The sequence below is a fragment of the Galeopterus variegatus genome, unplaced genomic scaffold (assembly GCF_000696425.1).
Source record: "Galeopterus variegatus unplaced genomic scaffold, G_variegatus-3.0.2 Scaffold2048, whole genome shotgun sequence".
Lineage (NCBI taxonomy): Eukaryota > Metazoa > Chordata > Mammalia > Dermoptera > Cynocephalidae > Galeopterus > Galeopterus variegatus.
The window spans coordinates 273086-274691 of NW_007728159.1; the positions used below are offsets into that span (position 1 = coordinate 273086).

General features: G+C 41.3%; 1 protein-coding gene across 1 annotated transcript in view; it reads left to right on the forward strand.

Annotated features, from left to right (window-relative positions):
• The window catches only part of TRIT1 (tRNA isopentenyltransferase 1), a 46513-nt gene that overhangs the window by 43404 nt on the left and 1503 nt on the right, over positions 1 to 1606 (forward strand). Inside the window, exon 11 of the mRNA XM_008580253.1 lies at positions 1250 to 1444. Coding sequence (XP_008578475.1) covers positions 1250 to 1419 — 170 coding nt within the window. The 3' untranslated portion in view covers positions 1420 to 1444. The remainder of the gene's footprint in view (positions 1 to 1249; positions 1445 to 1606) is intronic.

Here is a 1606-nt window from a genome sequence, read left to right on the forward strand (position 1 = left end):
TTTTTTTAAAGGAAACTTAGTGGTTCGATTTGTCGAATGTCCTTCAGGGATAGCCTCAGAGAAGCAACATTTGTGAGCCTTTGTGAGCTTAGCTTGTGTAAGCCCTTCTATAGTGCCATCTGTCAAATCCTTGCTCCCATCTCCTGCTGCCATGGAGAGCTAGTCCAGTAGCCCAGTTTTTGCCTTAGGCTCTAGCTGGAGAACAGAGCTCACTTTTTTCCCAAATAAACTTTTCTTTGACTTCTAACCTCTTCCTTACTTATTCTTGCTTCTAAACCCTTAAAAATGATGTTTTTAATATGATAAAAGAAAATTTAATCTAGTCATCTGATTCTTTAGGTGAAATGAGATTGCCTTAAAAAAGAACAGGATAGTAAAAATAAGCCTGTATGAGTTAGTCATAAGGTGGAAACTGTCTTAGGGATGAGAGGTCAGCGATTGAGATCAGGCAACAGTGGCCTTTCAGCTTTACTGCTTCTGTGGAACCTCAGAAGAGATTGTCAGAGACAAATACACCTTACTGTCTCTCAAGCATTGTGTGCTTGGAGAATGGTAGCCTTGTGGGTTAGTCATTCAGATAGCTTATCTGACCCAAGTATGGGAATGTCAGACCAGGAAGGGCAACCAGTGAGAGCTGGGAAGAAGTGGGAAAGGCAGCTCTGTTCCTCTTTTTAGCCTTGTAGTTGAAATGCATCCGTAAGGGGCTAGGCGGTTAGCTCAGCTGGTTAGAGCACAGCCTTGTAACTCCAAGGTCAAGGGTTCAGTTCCCATATCGGCCAGCCACCAAAAAAAAAAGAAAAAGAAATGTATTTGTAACAGGAAGCCCCATACCATAGAGTCCTGATTCTGGAAAGTGGGGTCTCTTGGGAACTGTAGGTCTAAGCAGAAGAATTTACCTGCTGTGCGACATGGAACAAAATGTACGACCTCTCTGAACTTCAGTTTCCCTTCAAATAAAATGAACAGAATAGTACCATCTGCAAGATTGTTGTGAGGATTAGCAATGTAAAGCACCTAGCATGGAACACTTGATATATGGTAGCTTACTCTAGTTTGCTAGCTAGTTGGACATATAACTTATTCTTCCCTTAAAAATGCTAAGCAGCTATACCAATACATGTGTTGATCTGTTATTTATTGTTAAAGAAAAGGATTGCATATTTAGTTTTATTTGCTTGTAGGATTGATTTTAGAAAATCCTAATGAGTTTGTTTTTGTTTGTGTGTTTGGTTTGGTTTTGTCTTATCAGCACATGTAAAGTCCAAATCCCACTTGCACCAACTAAAGAAAAGAAGAAGATTGGACTCGGATGCTGTCAACACCATAGAAAATCAGAGTATTTCCCCAGATTGTGACAAAGAACCTAAAGAGATGGGATCCCCGGAGCAGAATGATCAAGAGCTGAAATCTAGCATTTAAGAGACACGTTCAGGCCTTTGGAAAGGTAGTGGGGATCTAGTTAAGGAGGGGCATGTCTGTCTCCCAGTCTGGGCTGAGGAGTGCTATGTGAAAAGCTTCCACCGTTTTCTTTCATTCAGTGGTGTCGTTTTAAAGTTTCACATTCTGGGCTAGCCAGTTAGCTCAGTTGGTTAGAGTGCGGCCTTGT